General features: G+C 35.4%; 1 protein-coding gene across 1 annotated transcript; it reads right to left on the bottom strand.

Annotated features, from left to right (window-relative positions):
* Positions 1-7603: 7603 nt before the first annotated feature.
* Areg (amphiregulin) lies at positions 7604-16369 on the bottom strand. The gene is made up of 6 exons (XM_027939734.2): positions 16309-16369; positions 15026-15271; positions 12335-12536; positions 11501-11656; positions 9458-9560; positions 7604-7660 (listed from the first exon to the last, which is right to left on the bottom strand). The coding sequence occupies exons 1-5, from the start codon at positions 16367-16369 to the stop codon at positions 9473-9475; spliced, it is 753 nt and encodes a 250-aa protein (XP_027795535.2). The 3' UTR covers positions 7604-7660; positions 9458-9472.
* Between the last annotated feature and the right edge of the window lie 1368 nt (positions 16370-17737).

Raw genomic sequence — 17737 nt, 5'->3', positions numbered from 1 at the left:
AAGCATTTTGAAAAGTAAAATTTTTCTTAGATAACAAATATATGTCAATAAAGTATTTGGATACTTTCTGGAATACTAAAAACATTATTTTTGATTGATTGGTGGAATTTGGGGTGATTTTTATTTATTATTTATTCAATTTAAGTAATGAACATTGCTGTGGCTTGGCTGAGTGTCCTCCCAAAGGCCCATGTGTTAAAGGCTTGGTCTCTGGTCTATGGCATTTTGGGAGGTGGTGGAACTTTTAAGAGGTCGAATGAGACATCTTAGGTCATCGAGGGCATATCTTCAAATGGGATAATGGAAATCCGGTTCCTTCCTTTCTCTCACTTTGCTTCCCCACTGCCATGAGGTGAGCAGTTTGCTCTGTCGTGCGCTCCCCGCCATATTGTACTGCCTCACTACAGGCCCCAAAGCAGCAAGGGCCAACTGAAAATGGACTGAAATCTCCAAAACTGTGAGTCAAAGTCAAATTTTTTTCTTGATAAGTTGATTATCTCAGATATTTTATGGTAATAGAAAACCAAATAATCAAACATGTACCTCTACAAAAATAATTAAAGTTACCTTTAAGAAAATAATTCAAGCTCAGAATCTTTAAAGAAACATTTGAAACCTGATTCCATTTACTACAACTATAAGCACACCACCACAGAGACCTTAATGTTTTCATTATTCTAGGTCTTAGCAATAATGCATTTCACATTCTAGTTGGTTATATATATAATCTGTTTTTTGCATAAAATGGAAGAGACCATAAAGATCATTTAGCCTGATTTCTCCACATAGGTGCTCTTATTCCCTTTGTCATTCCCTTCTGTCACAGATTGAGACACATTTTAGATTAAATGATTCCACTGATTGAGTATCTAGAAACACAGGTCAGTGAAATCTACTGTTACACAGGTCTCAGGAATTACTTAATTACATTAAACCAAAATCAACTTCTAAATGATTGGGACAATAAAAGTTCTTTTTCTCTAGAATAACAGTAATTACACTTTAACTAGAGTTATTTTCCCAAGGTCTCTGTCCCAAGCTAAGCCTTTCCTATTCTTCCAACAGTTCTGTGTCTCTCCCACTGCCCCTGCGGCCACCCTGGTTCAAGCTACCTTCTCCTCCCTCTTGTCCTTTCATTCTCTACACAGCAACTTAATATGTCACTCAGATCAAGACACTTCTCACTTGCAAGTCAATTCTTTGTTCCCATTTCCCTCACAAGGAATCTAAACATCCCCTATACCCTGTGGGAGATTTGGCCTTCCTTCTCTCTCTCAACTGTTCTCAGCACAGCTGCATGAAGGGGCAGAGCACCTTCTCACCTCACTGTCCACCTGCCACTGCTATTCTCGCCTTGGCTTCTTATCCCTCAAGTGTCAACTAAATGACACCTCCTCAGTGAAGTCTTCTACCTGATTTATATCTGGAGGTGAGGAACAGAGAGTTGAATTAACCATCCTCTCTGTGGCATGTTACCAACATCATTACATGGAAGGCTTCCTATTATTTTCTTTAGTTTTTTCCCATTACCTTGCCCACCACTTCTCTACTCCTATCTCCTTTGCTTCACCATTAGGCAATTTTAATGTGTTTTATGTGAATTGTATTGCAAAAATTGTATTTAGTCATACAAGATTTATGAATTGTATAGGTTTATTTCTGATTTGAGTAAGCACCATCTTTTAAAAATTTAACATTAAAAATAAAATCTACCCTTAATACTATGAATATGACTCCTTTGTTTCTAATGTGTGTATAGTGTTTCCCAGGACACATCCATACATTCAAAGCCTTCATTACCTGGTGGTGGACATGTAGATGGTGTCTAATCCTCCAATATCATGAAAGTACCACAATGAACAACTTCACGAAAGTCCTTTTTGAAGCCTACATGTCTCAGGGATATATACATGATGGAGTATATTCACTTTTAATTTGAATAAGTACTATCAGAATGATATCTCTGGGCTAATCTCCAATGAGTAATATTTAAGGGTCCCTATGTTCACAATTTTCTGCCTACAATCGGCATTATCCAGCTTCTATTTTTTTTTAAATAAATCTGATGGACAGAAAGTGATATCCTATTTTTGTTTTGATTTGTGTTTCTGTTAATGTAGAAAAGGCATGAACATCTCCATATGCAGGTCCATGATGTATGGATGTGTGCTATCTACTTACTAAAGAACGTCCACTCAAAACTGTAGATGGACTCTAGCTATTTAGAGGAAAGCTGACTATTTCTAATTCTCCCCAAAGCAAAATAAACTAATCACATTCTTATTAATCACCTAATTTCCAAATTCTGAGAACTCTTATCCCATATCTTTTCCCCCTTAAATTGAAGATCCTTTTTTGTTGTTGTTGTTCATCTTTAAGTAATTCATTGAGTATTATAATCCTTTTTTGATTTTAGGGATTTTTTTCTCTCATTTTGTCAACTGTCCAATTTTCCCATTACATTCATTTAATAGAACTTGCTAATTTTGACATAATTAAAATTTGTTTTCTTTTTTTAATTATGGATTTTGCATAAATACTTGTACAATTCTAATTCACAAATGTATTTTCCTACAATATTTTGCAATAACTTTATAGTTTCACATTTCATATTAGATATTTAATCCTTTTGGTAATCTCCTTTGACCATGGTATAAGATAGTTATCTGATTTTATTTTCTTTAACATTCTACACCACTTTCTGTACATTTGCTAAGCAGTCAGGTTTTTCTCTGTTAATTTATAGTACTATCTTTATCTTCTAATAACATATTGTCTGTGAGCTGTCTATTCAGTTTGATTTATTTGTTCATACTCAAACATCACTGCTTTGCTTAGCTTTGTGTATAGATGGATAATAGGGTATGTTCATTGTTTTATTTGGCTAAGTAGCATAATGGAAGTCCCAAGGTACTCTCCAAAGAGTGATATCTAAAAGTTCCAATAAATCAAGCATCCAATTTTGCTTTTTGTTTTTGAAAAATGACAGCTTTTCAATTACTACTATTTTTTCACACAATATTTAGAATATGGATTTTCAAGTTCCTGAAAATATCCAATTGGAATTTTTATTAATATTTTGTTAAATTTAAAGATTATTTGAGGGGACAATTAACTTATTTATAGTATAAAATCTAAAAGAGAGGACTGTCTCTCCATTACACATTTCTTGGTTTTTCCTTTAATAGGTATCTAAAATGTTTTCTAATGTAATCTTATGTATTCATTTTTAATACATATATGTATTAAAGTTTGTTAATAATCTGTTTTCTTATTTTAATATTAGGCTAATTGTCTTTCTAGGGAAAAACATAATTTTTGGAATTTTGTATTTCATCTGACAATCTCACAAAATTCTCTAATAAATTCTTATATTGGTGTATTGAATCCATTGGCTCTTCTAGGTAGATTACTATATTGGTAGTAATATAGTAAAAAAAGGGCACATTCATTTCTTTCCTATAAAATGTTACAACTCTTAATTTTGTTTCTTTCCTAAAAGTTTACCTCAGAAATTTGTACTATATTAAACTACAGTGATGACAGTGTTATCCTTGTTTTAATCTTAAAGGAAAATCATCTACTGCTTTGTCACTAAGTTTAAATTCTCCTATAGGTGTACAGTTTTTAATCAAGTTCAGGAAGTGTCCTTCCATTCCTAGTTTAAAAATTATTTTAAATTTTAAGTGTATTTTATACATATAAAACCTTTTTTCTGCCTTTAATAAGAAAATTCCATATTTAATCTATTTTATAAAACAATGAGACACTTTTTGATGATGAACCATTAAGGACAGATTGGTTGGGATATGGCTGATAAGCTAATCGTACTTTATTAGGACTGATTAATTTCCTCTTGATTTGCATTTCATATGTTCTAGTGATTAGGATGCAGACTGCTTTATTTATCTTCACATTGCAGTTCACCGCACAACATTCTTCATGCAGTTAACAAAAGACATTGGCTTAATAAATAAAGGAAGGATAAAAGAAGGATAATAAAGACACTATTAGATACAAGAAACTTCCTCTGAAAGGAACATCCAGTGAGGTCCATGAAAACTGACTGAAAATTGTGTATACTTTTAACACACTCTTAAGAAAATGGGTATTAGGTTCATTGATGGTCTAAACCCATAAGAGAGTTTTTGCTCCTGAGAAAGATATTATCAAGTATTTCAAACCCATGAAATTCTTTTCCATGGCAAAATATTTTCTGTGATGATGACAATTATGAGAGGAGATAATGCTAGATGACCTTTAATCATTTCTTCTTAAATCAACATATACTTTTTGTACAGAGAAAAGACTCAATCCCTGCCCTTAGAAGCTTTTATACACCACTGGGAAAGGAAGACATTAATGTTGTTGGAACACGTTCCTTTTTAAACTTCCAGATAGCAATCTGAAATTAAATTTAACTCTAGACTTAGCTTCTGAGACTAAGAAAAGAAGCAATGGATATGTGATTTACAAACCCTAGGTATAAATTGGCACCAGGAAGGAATGATGATAATCCAACCTAATCCAACCAGCACTTCATAAAGTGCCTTCCTCTTGAGCAAAACACACACATGTAGATATTTTCTAGTTAATTGAACCAACAGCATCTTCAGAAATTGGAGTCACTATTTTGGCTAAACAGCTTTAATTGTATATATCTAAGGTTTATTGAATGATTGATACTCACTTCTGTTTATCATTTAGTGCGTGCACATCATAAATAAAAGATCAGTCATATTTTAAGAGATAATGAGCTAGGGGATAGATTGGGAAATTTTGTGGAGTTAACATAGGTAGATTAAATAAAATGTCTTATTTGAGTCTTCAAAATATAAATGAGACACTTAAATATCTTTTAATTGAAATTGGAAACCTGCTAAATTGATAATTGGAATTCTCCAAACTGAAAACAAACACCTTAACTATACAAAAATAGGAGAGAGAGAGAGAGAGAGAGAGAGAGAGAGAGAGAGAAAGTTTAAGTGGATCCACTCTATAGCCAAAGAAACTAACACTGTCATTTACTAGTTGTGTAACCATGAACAAGTTAATCTCTCTGAGCTCTACTTTATCTATAAAATTTATCTACAGTATAAGGAAATGTGTAAGGCACTTACTTGGGTCCATGAGATATCAAAGTACTCAATACATTTGAGATATTTTTATTTGTTATTATGAAGGTGGTTCTTTCCCATCAGCTCCACTATCATGAATTCATAAACTTTGTTTCAAGAGTTGGAAAAGTACATGGAATAACAGGCAAGTGCCTAGATCCTTCACAGTGGCTACAGTAGTCTCCAAGGGTTTGGAAACCACTGGAAAATTTTTCTTCTGATTATGGCCTCCTGATGGTCTTGGGTGCCTTATTGCTTCAGTTACCAAATATATTTTGATAATTCCCACTCCATAGCTTTTCTCCTCCTCGAACTTCAGGCTTGTGTATCTAACTGCTTATTGAATCCTCTCAACACTTCAAATGCAATAAATCCAAAGCTCAACTCACCAAACATGCAGACCTGATCTTCCTCTCTGACAGATGTGAGGGTCAGGGTTGATTTAATTGACTAACTGACCAGGCTGGTTCTTATTTTCTCATAAATCTGTTAGAGATTAGAAAAGATCACTTTCCATAGCAGAGAAGAGCTGTTCTTCAGTCAAGGATAAGTGAAAAAGGCATTGTTCCCTTCTACAACATTCAATAAGCCATTTCAAGAGATTCTGTAGCTTGAACCATGACTATTTTTTTTTCACACAGAGTATTTTAGTTGCTTCTAAGCCACTTGTGTGTGTGTGTGTGTGTGTGTGTGTGTGTGTACTGGGGATTGAACTCAGGGATGCTTAACCACTTAACCAAATCCCCAGCACTTTTTTTTAATTTTGAGACAAGGTCTCACAAAGTTGCTTAGGGCCCACTAAGTTGCTGAGACTGACTTTGAACTTGAGATCCTCCTGTCTCAGACTCCAAGCTGCTGGGATTATAGGCATGCACCACCACCATCCACCTGGCTCTGATTGTGCCTCTACCTCTCATTGGCTGGGATTTTTTCATCCTAGAGTGTAAATTACAAGCCCTGGGTGACCTGCCTTCACCACTCCAGTTTCCTCACAGCTTCTTTTGACTTCACACTTTGTTTCAATAATCCTAAACAATTTTCCATTTTTCCTTTCAAGTTTGATAACTTTGTCATTTTGCTGATGCCTTTAACAATATCCTTTCCATAATGCCTACTCATTCTTCAAGGATAATCTCAGACAGCATATCTCCAGGATGGCCTCCCTGACGAATTCGGGCTGGGCTACCTGACAGCTCCCTGGCCCCCCTTGCATCCCTGGCTTGCTTACTGCACTGCATTGACAAGACACCCCCTTCTTCTGACATCTAAGTGGTCAGCATCTCCAGGTTAATGCTTTCCTATCCTGCATCCCTAGCACTATGCTAAAATTTAGTGAAGGAGGCTGAGGAAAATGTGTGCTGAAGATGTTCAAGCAGAGATAAATCAGAGGCTCTAAACACTGGCTGCATACAGAAAACAACTAAGGATCTTTTGAAAATACAGATGCCAGCAACTCACTCCAGTTCACTGAAGTCAGAAGTTTTGGAGGGGAGTCTAGGTGTTTAGGCATTTAAAACTCAGGTATTGATAATGTGCAGCTGGGACTGGGAACCAACTGGCTCCATGATCACTGAAAAATGATTTGGTGAATGGTTTCCAGAGTCAGATAAAGGTTAATGCTTAAGGCACCTTGACTCATGAAGTTATATGACATGATTGCTGATATTATGTTTAATTTTTTTTAAATATTGCCCCCCACATTATTATAATGTTTTGTTTTGCACTCAGGTGACTTGGTTGATCAGTCAGGCACCAGATTATGATCACCCTAAAACCTTAATGTTCTTGAAAGAATATCCTCCAAATTCAGACATCTGATTAAAAGATTGTGAGAAAATAGTCTCAAGGGGCGTTTTACATGCCTCATAGATTCCTATAGAGATAGATATCAGAAGTCTCAAGTGTGAAACTTCCTGGTTCTCTCAAAATGCCATATTTGTAATATGCAAACCATTGCTGCCTCTTTATAATGACTGTAGTGAAGAGCAGTGAATTTGCTTTCTTTTATAATATCCGGGCCTTCTATAATAAAGGCAGTACCATATTTTGACTCCATGTACTTTTATAATGAACAAGACTTGGTAGAAGTTCTATATGGAATAGAAATGCTAATTTGGAATTAATGCAAAAATTATTAGTGTTTGTGGGAAGAGTAAGTGGCTATAATTTTGCCATTCTGAGTACTTTTTAAGAAAAGGAATGTTTAAAAATATAAAAATGGTCAATCAATATGTTAGGAGCAAAATACCCTGGAGTACTGAAATTTCAAAACTAATATTCAAACTCTGAATCTGTTTGATTAAAAAAGTTTAATGAGCTATAAAATAAATACACTTCCATTAAATATTAAATAAATTATTTACAACTTGAAAAAATACTTTTTATCTCCATGCATCTCTTTATGTACAGAAATTATTTAGCATAAAAAAGTGACAATTGAAAGTTTAAAACCATCAGAACAAAAAGGTTCCATTTTCTTCACTGAAAGGAGGACCGATTCATCATTTACGGTTGTGACTTCGCAGTGACTCTGACCTGATACCCTGTTAAAAAATAAAGTGTTAGAGAATAAGCTTAATTCCAACATAGTTTTAAAAAATTTCAATGAAAAATCAGCAATCAGAATTTTTGCCATTTTTTTTCAAAATTGTTTTATGAAAAATGCTAAAAGCTTTTCAGAAACAAAATATTGCTTTAGCTTGAATTCTCTTTCATTTCTGCTTGGGTTATAGGCCTCCTTAGAAAACTAAAGATGCTCATACCAGTTGCATAAATTTCTGCTTAATAAAAAAAGCAATAACTGTCATGAAAATTAGGTTCCTAACTAAATCTACACAGTGGACATAATTAAAAACTGAGATTAAGTGGCTCATTGTACTTATGATATGCAGTTAATTTAGGATAATTAGTACCAAGAGCATAATAATAGTAGCTACCAGTTAATAGGCAGCCACTAAATGCCAGCACAGCATATTCCTTTTCCTAAAATTATTCTGGGACTTACACTGAGAAATCTTGATGGCACCAAATAACCAAAAATCTACCCTATTTATATTGGTGGTCTTAACTTCATCACAATAGGCCAATACATTAAAATTTTGATGTAATAAATACTGAGTATAACACTGCTATAAATAATGATTTATTTCATGAGGTATGGGACTAATTCTCTAACAGGCTGAGAATATAATATCTGTACCTAACCAATGTTAAATAGAGTAGGGTTCTCTAAGCATCAGAATCATCTGGAACACTCATTAAAGATAAAAATTTCTGATTCAGTAGATTGAGCATTGGGCATAGGAATGTTCACGTTTAACAAGCATCTCAAGTAACTATTAAACCCACTGACATTAGGAAAACAGCGCCTTAAGGAGGTGACATCTTCAATGTCTGAGGAGATGAAATTCTTTCTTATGACCGACTTTAAGTGTACCCTTGATTTCTTTTCCTCCCAGTTCCACTGGAAGTTTTCTTTCATGAACTCCTTTCTTTAGTTGTCAATGAATTATCCCTCTTCATACCTTCTTACCTTCTACTTACAACATGCTAACTCTCCCTTTTTATTTTTTGGTGCTAGCATGCATTCTACCACTGAATCCTACTCTCCAATCCTACAGCTCTCCCTGTGGACAAAAGTGTGTGTGTGTGTGTGTGTGTGTGTGTGTGTGTATTATTTATTTACCAAGTTACATACCCCTCTCTCTGTTTCTACTTCCTTTCTTTAAAAGGAGTATTTAATCTACTGTCCCCACTTCCTCAGCCTTTTAGAACAAGCACTCTACTCTGGCTCTCCACTGTATGAGCTCAACCTATCATTACAACGTTCCCTTCTCTAATATTCACTGGAGCCAGGCTGTTTTCTAAAATGATCTGTTTCATCTCTCAGTATTTAACACTCATCTTCCTTTTCTTCATAATTGCTTTTTACCAATCTCACAGGTCCTTTAAGGTTTACCTTCAATGTCACGCTAAATATATATAATTTCCTGCTACCAAAATGCCTCTCACAAGATTTTTTCATTCATCAGAAATTTTTCATACTCCATTGGTTCCTTTCTGGTGACTTCCCTTAGTATTCTGATTCTCTGCATTCTCCCCTATCTAAATGTTATGTTCCTTGAGAATTCTCTCACATCTATATACTTTTTAATACTGAATAAGTACATAGCCTATTCTCAATTCCAAACTCAATCTCATACTCAAAGAATAATACTTTCATATAGCCATTAAGAGTATGTTCATAATTAAAAACATATTCCTCATTTTTCTTGAGATTAATAGTGCTATATTTTTCACAAGTATAGGATATAATGTAAAGTCAAGTTTACAAGTCAAACCTGTATTATCTTCAGTTATGCTATAGAATGTGCATGTCCATTTTCTTGTTGAAGTTTCTTTTGTTCTTCTGCTTCTTCTTCTCTGAAGTATCTTTTTCGAAGCCTTGAGAGAAGATTTTCTACTGTTACTAAAATCCCATCCATCTATATGTTGACTGAGGTTTCCCCAAGTACAAGGGATTCCTTTTCATGAGCTCTTATAGACAACAGAGCAGGATACTTCATGCTAAACAAAAGCTTAAACCCGACTATAAAATACCACCAGTATTCTCTTTTAAGGTGACATTTATGTTGCCTTTATATAAACATATTTCCAGAGAACAGAGGTTTAAATGCATCTTTAAGATGTAAACTTTCAGAAGGCATGGAACATATCCAAATGCCTTTTTTTTTCCCTTAGGAATTTAGCACAGCTGCCAAATACACTTGGAGGAGATGGTGGTATAGTTTTATAACACATGGACTTAATGTTTATACATACCAATTTAAATGATCAGAATTTTTTTAAACCAGCTTACAAAAACAAGTTGTTTTATTTATTTCTAAATATAAACATTTCCTTCTAATTTCATACATTGCTATAAAAATTCAGTGGATTAAAAAATTTTGACATTATACAAGCAATTCAATTTTTAGTAGGTCTTTAATAAATCTACTAAACATTATCATCAAAATCATAAGAACTTTCATTATGATATTTAAGGAAAAAATTTACTTCAGTTATGGAAAACCCAGTAATTATGGCTTAGGCTTATGTTTGTTTTGTTTCATATACAAAAAGAATATGAGAGTAAAGGAGGAAAAGTGTGGCTTAATTTTAAGTGTGCTAACATGATAGCTTTCCATATTTTTCTAAAGGATTATTAAATATTGCAAGTTGAATGACTGAAAAATTTAATTATTGCAAAACACCTTTCTTAACAAGCATTTTTTCTTCTATCCCCCTATATCAAATAGTAATGATTTATCTGAGGATATCTTCCTAAACACATTTATATATCTGACTTGAGGTACTAGAAGATCAGAATAAATTCCAGGATGTGCAAAACAAATTTAAACTATACATCAAGCTTCATGTGCCTGATAAAACAGTTCTTTACATGCCATTTTATTACTATCTGATCTGAATTTAAGATACTAGTAAACAATAGCAAAAGATAACCGCTTGTTTCCTGAAGGACAGCAGTAGTAGATCATGTACACGATCCAGTGAAAAGTAATTTACCAAGACCTAAAATTAGAATAATGAGTCCACTGCTTTTCCCAAGCTCCAGTGGCACATGAGTCATCACAGAGCCATTCATGCCCTCCCCCAACTTCCCTCATTCAGTATCTTCTGTTTGGTAGACAAAGCCGTTTTATGTACCCATCAGTGCCTACTACATAGAGCAGGCCAGTTCTAGCTTTCATTGGTCATGAAGTGAAGTATGTGATGTTGTTAGTAACAGAGGGAAGATATTGTTGGAGTGAAGCACTAATAGAATTGTTCTTGCTTCCTACACCATGCCATCTGGAGGAAATGTTTTGGTTACACTCTCATTGTTATTTGACAATAAGAAAATAGGCATAAACTGTGAATAAATTATCACTGTGCTATGAAACTACAAACTCAGGATTTTGCATTCCAAGACAAGCAGAGACATGTCTCTTCTGGGCTGCCAATTTGAGGTTCTTTGTGATTTTTAATACCAAGGCAGTATGTCTGATGCTATGAATCTACTATTATTTTCTGGGCAACATGCTTCATCTTAAAATATTCATAGAAGATAACAGCACTTTCTGAGATTCAGAAATAACTCTGAGAGAAAGATGACATGCAATAAAACCATCTACTTTTAAGTTCAAAAAATTGCTATGAAATTCTGAAAGAGAACATAATGTGTTGAGTTTCTATGGTAGGCAAAGTAATATAAATTCTGACTGTATTATTCAAAGATCATATGCTACCAAAAAATAACTAATTCAAAATATTCTAGTAGGGTGTGATAGAAATATTGAAGAAAATTAACCTTATTAGGAATTGTTAAGCTGTGCCATACTTACTGGACTGTAATAACAACAGCAACAGCTGTGAAGCTTGTAGCAGAGACAAAGGCAGCTATAGCTGCTAACGCAACTTTTGAGAAATCTCTGTCACCCATGCTGTGAGTCTTCATGGATTTTTCTCCACACCGTTCACCAAAATAATCATGATGACATCTGCAAACAACCCACATTTAGAAATTATAATCACTAAAAACGCCTTATATATTCCCAGTTCACTTTCTAAGTCAAAAACAGCTATGTAATTCCAACATTTAAAAAAAAAAGTTATGTATTTGTATTTCAAAATCATGAGACATAGAATGCATTCTAGCTAAATATCCATTAGTCAAGATTAGTTTGGGTGTGTTAGTCCAAGAAGACACACCTTGCTATTCTGTGTGCTTCTTTTATGACCAACTGATGAGTTCAGTGACTTATACAGTTAATATATTCCACTATCATCTAATGTGTTAGCAATTTGGGGGGGCTAGAACAACTTGAAAATTAGGTGAAGAGTTGATTAAGGATCTTTTTTAAAAAAAAATACATATTGTAAAACAATAATTTATAGCAGTGATCCTCAAAAATATAGCACACAAGTCCAATCTGGCCATTTGCCAGGTTTTTTTACAACTCATAAAAATGAGTTTTTAATCCTTTTAATTGGCTATATAAGTACAAATACAATCTCAGCCCATAAAACCTAAATATTTTCTTCCTGATTCCTTAATAAAAAGTGTGCTGATCACTGGTTTATACACTGGAAAAAAAAATCAGTGGTTTTCTGCAGCTAGGGATTTTTCAGATATGGTGTAGGAAATATATAGTTCTATGTAATTCTTTGAAACTTACTTGCATGTTACTGCCTCCAGATTCTCTATATATTTGCATTCTCCATGAATGCAGAAATTTTGAAATTCTGCATCACATGGATTTTTCTTCTTTTTGTTTCTTCTATTTTTTCCACTTTTCCCTCCCTTTTTCTTTCTTTTGGGTTTATCTGAAGTCTTTTCACTTTCTGTTTTATTTTTCTTGGGCTTAATTACCTGTTCAACTGAAAAAAGAAAATTAGATTTCTTAACAGTCTCTCTCATCTTGAACATTATTTTGGATCCATGAGACAAAGAAATCAGAGCAGTGAGAGCTCACAGGGATAACAACCATGTTTGTCTCATTATTTAACACAATACACACAATAAGTGGGCAGAGAATATCTGTTGTATGGCAATTAAACATCTGAACACCTTAGTTATTTACACATTTTTATTTTCATTATTTGTATTGAATGTGTATTATTATCATCATTAGTATTAATAGTAAGACTTATGTGTCTAATAAAATCCATTAAACATTTTTAGCATTTTTTGAATTTCTAATACATTCCACGTTCTTGGCAATGAGTATCAATTTACTTGAATCTAGATCATGACTGCATGCACTGTTATCCATATGACATAATGAGGAGACTGAAATTTAGTGAAGACAAGCAACTTGTCCTAGGATATGTAGCTAGAAAATGACTGTGCTGGGATGACGATAGCCTGTTATTTTTTCATAATACTCTTCCTTCTCTTTGGAAAGGTCAATGTCATTGATTAAAATGACATTGAACTTGGGGTTTATTTGCTGATTTCATTTACCCATATTGGCCCAGTGCTCACTGTTATAGTTGGGAATTAGTAGACACTATTGGAGAGTGCAAAAAACTGAGGATTATATATTTAACCAATTTTTCCAGATTACAACAGATCACAATTGATACCTTTCATGATGCTCATTTCTGTGTTTGATCTATTTAAAATAATCCAGGAATATTTGTTAATTGATTCCTTGGACATTTAGCTTAACACAAATCTATAGAAAGTTTGTTCAGGGTGCAACTTTTATGCTAAAGTCATAGAGGGGAAGTTTCCATTTAGTGATATGCATTCTGTTCTACTAAAACCTTAATAGGTTTATATGATGAACTATTTAGCAAGCAGATCCCAATGAAAAGAGAAAATATCATTTATCATAAAGGTCACACAGTACCCATTACATAGAAAACTTCAGAACCACAGTGTGAAGGTTAACAAGAGTATGATAAATAAATATTATGAATATTTCGACAGGCTATTATAATAACACTAACAAAATTCAAATTAGGAGAACTGTCTAACACAGGTGGTTATGCAATTTTTATATTGAAATTTTCCTCTGATCCAAAAAAAGTACAAGTTAGAGTAAGTCCTCTAAGAGAAGCATTTTAAATGAATATTACTCTACTTTATCAGATAGATTACAAATCATAGATAGAGGCAAATCATAGTACCTATGCTAAAGTGTGGCAATAGACATTATACCCATGGACATTTAACTGAACAGCTTTCCAAAGAAGTTCTTCCAGTGATCTCATACTATTTTATAATGCATTGCAATCTGAGCACTAGTTATTAGCCCTAGTAATAATGGATTTGGCTTTCTGATGTCTTAACAACTTAAAATATAGTTAAGAGACAAGTTGCTAGATACCTGGATGGTCTAATCTCATCCAACTGTAAGAATTGTAAGTGAACCTTTTCCCTTGCCCAAGTTCAGAAGTAAGGAAGTAGAGAGGCCACTACATCTTTGCCCAGCTCCCACTTAAACCACTCTTTTTCCCTCTGGTTCCACTTGTTCTCTCTTCTCTAGCTTTGGGATTCAGGGAGAGGAGAAGTCAGGGAAACTGGTCAGAAAAGAAGAGGCCTTAAAAAGCTCTGAAACTTTCTTTCCCTGCTCCAGATGGATGCTCCTAGTACATGAGATCTGACTTATTGATGGCCTCTTCTTCCATGAAACTCCAAAGTAGAATAAGGGTACTGAGCAACATTTATCTCTTTCTCTGGTATTCATTTTAAGTAAAGGGTCTTTTAAAAAGATCAGATAACAGGAAAAGTGAGTCATATTTATTTGGAGTTAAATCATGATTTTAGTGATATAAAATTTATGCATACTTGTTCTTTATTATTTCTAGAAGGCTTTATTGTCATTACCAGTTTCTCAACAGCAAGTATTTTAAAGGATAAAAGTCAAATTCCTCCTGTCCCATTTACTTTTTTCTGTTGCCTTGTGTTAAAATGCAGTTATCTGGGGAAGGATGGGTTGGGAAAAGGGGATACAGATGCTAAGAAACAAAGCAAATAGGAATGGTTAAGGTCTACTTCTGTCTCAGAATAGAGGTCACATGGCATAATGTGAAGGAATATAATATCTGGAATAAAACAGAATGAGGTTCTAATTCTGGCTTAAGTGCTACCTGTGCAGCCTTGGGCAACACAATCTTTTTTTAACATCATTTATTGCATCTGTAAAATGAAAATAATGATGCCTACACTTAGTAAAGTTGAGAAGATTTGATTTAAACATAAAACATCAATTAATCCTCTAGACATAGGATGAGATCCTATATAGAACTTTCTGACTCAGTTTACCTAGAAAGGTATGCAATTCACACTTTTCTGAAGCAGTTTTGCTCCTGTAAACCCACATCCCTTCAGCTACATTTCCCCTTTATCCTTTACTTACCTCTGACTGAATCATCCACGATGTAGCCAGATATTTGTAGTTCAGCATCATATTCTAAATAGTCATAGTCAGTTCCTGAGGACACTTCAGTACTAGAAGGCGTTTCAGTCACAGGGGAAATCTCAATTCCTGGGGTAGTCTCATTTCTTGAAGCAACCTCAGGTCCACTAGTACTGTGGTTCTTGGACAATGGTTCCCCTTTCCCAGAGTCAGTGTCATTGAGATCCAATCCAACAGCATGATGGCCTGCGGGGGAAAGATTAAGGAAAGAAAAGATGAAGCAGGGTGCCTCTCTCACCAGCCAGCTATGTTAAGTAGAACTGTTTATCTTCTGATATCAAAGCAGTTATTGCACATGTGCTATTGTTTTTGATTGAGTCACTTCACATTTTGCCAAAAAGCAAACTCAGCTGTTCCAATTACAGAGCTTCTTTTATCCAGGGTTTTCTTTCCACAGATAGTCTACATTAATCTCCACATTTTAAAAAAGGTCCAAATTAATGCAACATAAACACTTAACAGGTAATGTCTAAATATTCCCATCACTTTGCATTCCAAATTCATTTGTATTGCTAAAATGCTATCTTGCCCCATCTTTGTAGGTTCTACATAAAGATTAAATTTTCTTAACATATGCTCACATTTTTTTAAAATCATGTATATATAAAATGTAAAAGTCAATGTAAAAAGTAATGTCAATTTGGTGGCTGATAATAATCATCATTGTCAATTTTTCATTATTATTTTTATTTACATAGGAAAGAAACTTAAGGACTAGGTAAGATATTGGGTCCAGAGTTTCAAGACAGTACTTTATCTTACTTTGTTTTAGGTCTCAATAAAACAGCATTGGAGAGGTGATTTTAATCTTTCCCCAGGACATGAAAGTAAAAGGTGAAAATACAATCAACTAGACAAGAGGAGACGGAGAATTTAGGCAGGAGGCACCAAACACTCCTGGTTCAGGTATTAACTACTCTGTTGAAATCTTTCTGAACCTTTCTTCATCTGTACAACCAAAGGTTAAGATCAAAGGATCTCTAAAGTCTCCATCACCTGGACTAAAGTAAAAGTACAAGTATTCTTCAGGACACTCCTCCTGGCTGGATGCTAGAGACACTTGTCTGGGTTTTCTCTCTTCCTCCGAGGGAGTAACCTTAGAGGGTGATAGCCTCCAGCGGGACAGATTTCTTTTTGGAGAAGCAGTAGCAACATTCAAAAGGCGACAGATTCTGCCCGCCTGGAGAGAATCACCAGGCAGTTCAGAGCCAGCAGATCCTCACCTGAGCCGAGGATCAAGAGCAACAGCACCACCGGCGCCTCAGGCAGCAGCGGAGTTCTCATTGGTCCCTCGGGACGTCGGCGTCTGAGTCTCTGGGGCAACTCAGCAGCTACTGGCAGAAGGAAGAAGTGATAGAAAAAAAGGGGGCACAAGAGCGGCTGTGCTCCTGTGTTCGAAGGCCCGGCCCGGCCCCGCCCGGCTCGGCTCCGGGTGATGGGAGCCGCCGGCGCCCTGGGCTCCACGCAGGATCTCTGGGTTGCTACTCGCTCTCAGGCAGCAAGGTGTGCGAACGTTCGGTAGGCGCCCGCGCACCTGCCGCTTTATAGGGCCGGGCGGGGAGGGAGCCACCGCCTGTGACGTCACTACCGCGGCTGTGGGTGGAGGCGGGAGGCCGCCCCAGAAGTTACTACCCCAAAACCACACACGGATGGCGGGGGCCACACCTCCCTCGTGCGTAAAGAGCCGCGGGGAGGAAATAGAAAGTCAACCTCTAGGTGCAAGGAGAAAAAAATGGAGAATGGAGAGGTAGTACTGGACAGTCAAAAGTTCCAAAGTTTCAAACTATCTGAAAAAAATAAAATAAAACCTCTGTATATATTTTGGTTGATCTCAACGACAGAAAAGTTCCATGATGTAAAAGTACTGTAAGACCAAGAGTGACTAAGCAAGGGTAGCTTGTCTTTAGTGAGGATAAATGAAGTTCATCAAATGAGGAGAGAATCTCCTAAAGGGAAACTTCTTCAGGTATGATGGGCTTTCATCAACCAAAGGCCCTTTGCCACCCACTCTGAAATGGCCAGAATTTCAAACCATCTCCCTCCCCACTTTTTAGGTGGTTCAGGGTCCTGGCCAAAATTAGTATTTAGTGATCTCTTACTATGCACTTAAAATTTTACCTATACTATCTCACTCAGTAACCTGTTGGTAAAGTCTCATCTCCCCATTTTACAGGGAGATAAAGGGCAGATTTTACAAAGCAAAGAAGAAATTGACACAGCGTGTAATGGCAAGTGTCAGGTAGATTTGATTCAAATTCATATGGCCCTGAAGTTGGCCTCTTGCCACTCTGATAAAGAAATATAGGACTAAACTGATAAAAGAGGATTTCTGGGCAGAACAATGCTTAAGAAGAATCCATTTCTGCTGGTAACATTGACATTTGGGCAAAGGGTAGTGCCAGAGGTTCTGCCTCTCAAATCCCAAGATAAAAGAATCAGCTTCGACCACCCTTTTAGAACCCAGAAGGCATTTAATCATAAGTAGATAAAATGTAGAGGAGAGAGGGAGCTGCTGAATTGAACTTTGATGTAGTGGCAGCTCCAGAACTGGAATTTTCTTGACTTAAGAGAAACAAGTTGCATTGTTCTCCCTCTTTAACTGTCTCCTTGACCTGGAGATACATATCTCTTCCCTGATAGTGCCAGTAAAAC

Source organism: Marmota flaviventris, chromosome 7 (genome assembly GCF_047511675.1).
Source record: "Marmota flaviventris isolate mMarFla1 chromosome 7, mMarFla1.hap1, whole genome shotgun sequence".
Classification (NCBI taxonomy): Eukaryota; Metazoa; Chordata; class Mammalia; order Rodentia; family Sciuridae; genus Marmota; species Marmota flaviventris.
The sequence above is the reverse complement of the archived record's forward strand: the minus strand, read 5'-3'. Positions and strand labels throughout refer to the sequence as shown.

Excerpts from the sequence above, each read along its gene's own strand:
- Areg (XM_027939734.2), bottom strand. The coding sequence starts at position 16,369 with ATGAGAACTCCGCTGCTGCCTGAGGCGCCGGTGGTGCTGTTGCTCTTG. Across the intron at positions 15,272-16,308 it reads GCTCTTGATCCTCGGCTCAG|GCCATCATGCTGTTGGATTG; the intron begins GTGAGGATCTGC and ends TTTCCCCCGCAG. Across the intron at positions 9,561-11,500 it reads GCTGTTGTTATTACAGTCCA|GCTTCGAAAAAGATACTTCA; the intron begins GTAAGTATGGCA and ends TCTTCTCTCAAG.